At 39.1% G+C, this 1,680-nt stretch overlaps 1 protein-coding gene across 1 annotated transcript in view; it reads right to left on the bottom strand.

Moving 5' to 3' along the window:
* Positions 1 to 777: 777 nt before the first annotated feature.
* pudp (pseudouridine 5'-phosphatase) overlaps positions 778 to 1,680 on the bottom strand; it is an 11,423-nt gene continuing 10,520 nt past the window's right edge. The window contains exon 4 of the mRNA XM_014030348.1: positions 778 to 1,287. Within this exon, the coding sequence (XP_013885802.1) occupies positions 1,111 to 1,287 (177 nt within the window). The 3' untranslated portion in view covers positions 778 to 1,110. The remainder of the gene's footprint in view (positions 1,288 to 1,680) is intronic.

Below are 1,680 nucleotides of genomic sequence, written 5' to 3'. Positions count from 1 at the left end.
GCTAACCATTAATTGTTTTTAGTAAGTGTTTTGATATTTTTTGCTTTTACATAGCTGTTTCCTACTGTTGATTAGCTTTCTGCTGCTTTTAGCTTTTACCTTTTAACTTGACCTTTGCGACTTGTAGTTTTTAGCTAGCCTGTATGCTACCTTTGGTTTTTTTGGATTTTTTTTTGATAATTTCACCTAACATTGTTTTTAGTGTTTTGTTTCTTGCTTCTTTAGCCTTTTARTACTTTTAATTTTAGCTGCAATAAAGCTACTTTTAGCCTTCAGCTTTCAGCCAAGTCATTCAGCTCTTACCAGTAAGTTTCTTTTCTTGGTGCTGTCTGATGAACCCTTCAGTGTTTGTTGTTTACAGTAAATCAGATCTTTGTTGTCCTTGTAAACTAAAAGCTGAATATAACCAAATATCATACATTAAGATTCTGTTTAACTCCACAAYCCATCTGTATTTGATATTTTCCTTGTGTGTCAAGTAAAGAAACTCCCACGCTTGTCATCTCCATCAGGTGTCTCTTTTATCAGACAGTCTGATGAGTCACAGCTGAAGAAAACAGGAGSTCTGTCAGGATCCAGACTCTGAGACCCTCAGAGTCCTGGGCTCAGTGAAATCCCTCTTGGTTCATGTTGGGTTGAATTCTTTGGAATAAAGACGAACACAGAAGTGCTTTCATCTGGTTTTCTGCAGCAGCCTGAGCTTTAGAGATATGACGTGGAGCTGAAAGAATCTGAAAACTGTTTGTCTTTAAAGAACATTAACACCAGAAAAGGATGTTAGAGGACCACAGTAACTCTGCATTTATTACTTGTCTGTATTACAGGATAAAACAACTGTTTCTTTAAAGCACAGGGGCTGAAATCTGAGGCTCCAGGGCCACACATGGATCTTTAGTTTCTTTGTAGTGGCCCAGTCTGCCTCTTATTGAAATAAAKATTAAAATAAATATTTATCAAATTTTCACAACCAGCAGTAAACCATCAAATCATAAATTAATATAATTCACCTCCATTAAATGACTGCTGATGAAATAATGGATTTTACACCTGTTCATGAAAGATTGTCCCGTCTCAGAAAAACACCAAGCCCTGCCTGCTTCAGGATGTGGTTCAGTCATACGCTGGCAGACCAAACAGCTGTGGATCAAAGTCCTCCAAGCTCCTGAGTCTCAGTGTGGCATGCTGGGTCAGGCTGGGGTCCAGGTTGTCATCAGGAACCATCACCACCTGCATCCCTGCTGCCAGGGCTGCCGTCACTCCGTTAGGMGCGTCTTCAAACACCAAACACTGACAAACGGACAAAGACAGAAACAAAATGTTACCAAGCCAAACAAGACTGGATGAAGACCCCACTCTGTCCTCTATGACCCCCACCATCTACTCAAACAAGACTGGATAAAGTAAGTAATAAGTAAAGTTTTATTTATATAGTGCCTTTCACAGAAATAAATTCACAAGGTGTTGTACATTCAGGGAAGGGGGGAGGGGGCAGTTAAGACAGGTCATGAAGCAAACTGTTGTGCTACCTTTAGACAAACAGAAAAACAAAAACCACACAAGGGAAAATGAGAAAAAAAGCAAAAACATCATATATCAACACTGTGACACACTATAGTGTTTATGAAAAAAAACCTCTGCATAGAGCAAGTTATTAGCCAGAGGAGTAAGTAAGTTTAAGGG

The sequence above is a fragment of the Austrofundulus limnaeus genome, unplaced genomic scaffold (genome assembly GCF_001266775.1).
Source record: "Austrofundulus limnaeus strain Quisiro unplaced genomic scaffold, Austrofundulus_limnaeus-1.0 Scaffold1044, whole genome shotgun sequence".
Classification (NCBI taxonomy): domain Eukaryota; kingdom Metazoa; phylum Chordata; class Actinopteri; order Cyprinodontiformes; family Rivulidae; genus Austrofundulus; species Austrofundulus limnaeus.
Note: the sequence above shows the minus strand (reverse complement) of the source record. Positions and strands in the feature narration are given on the sequence as shown.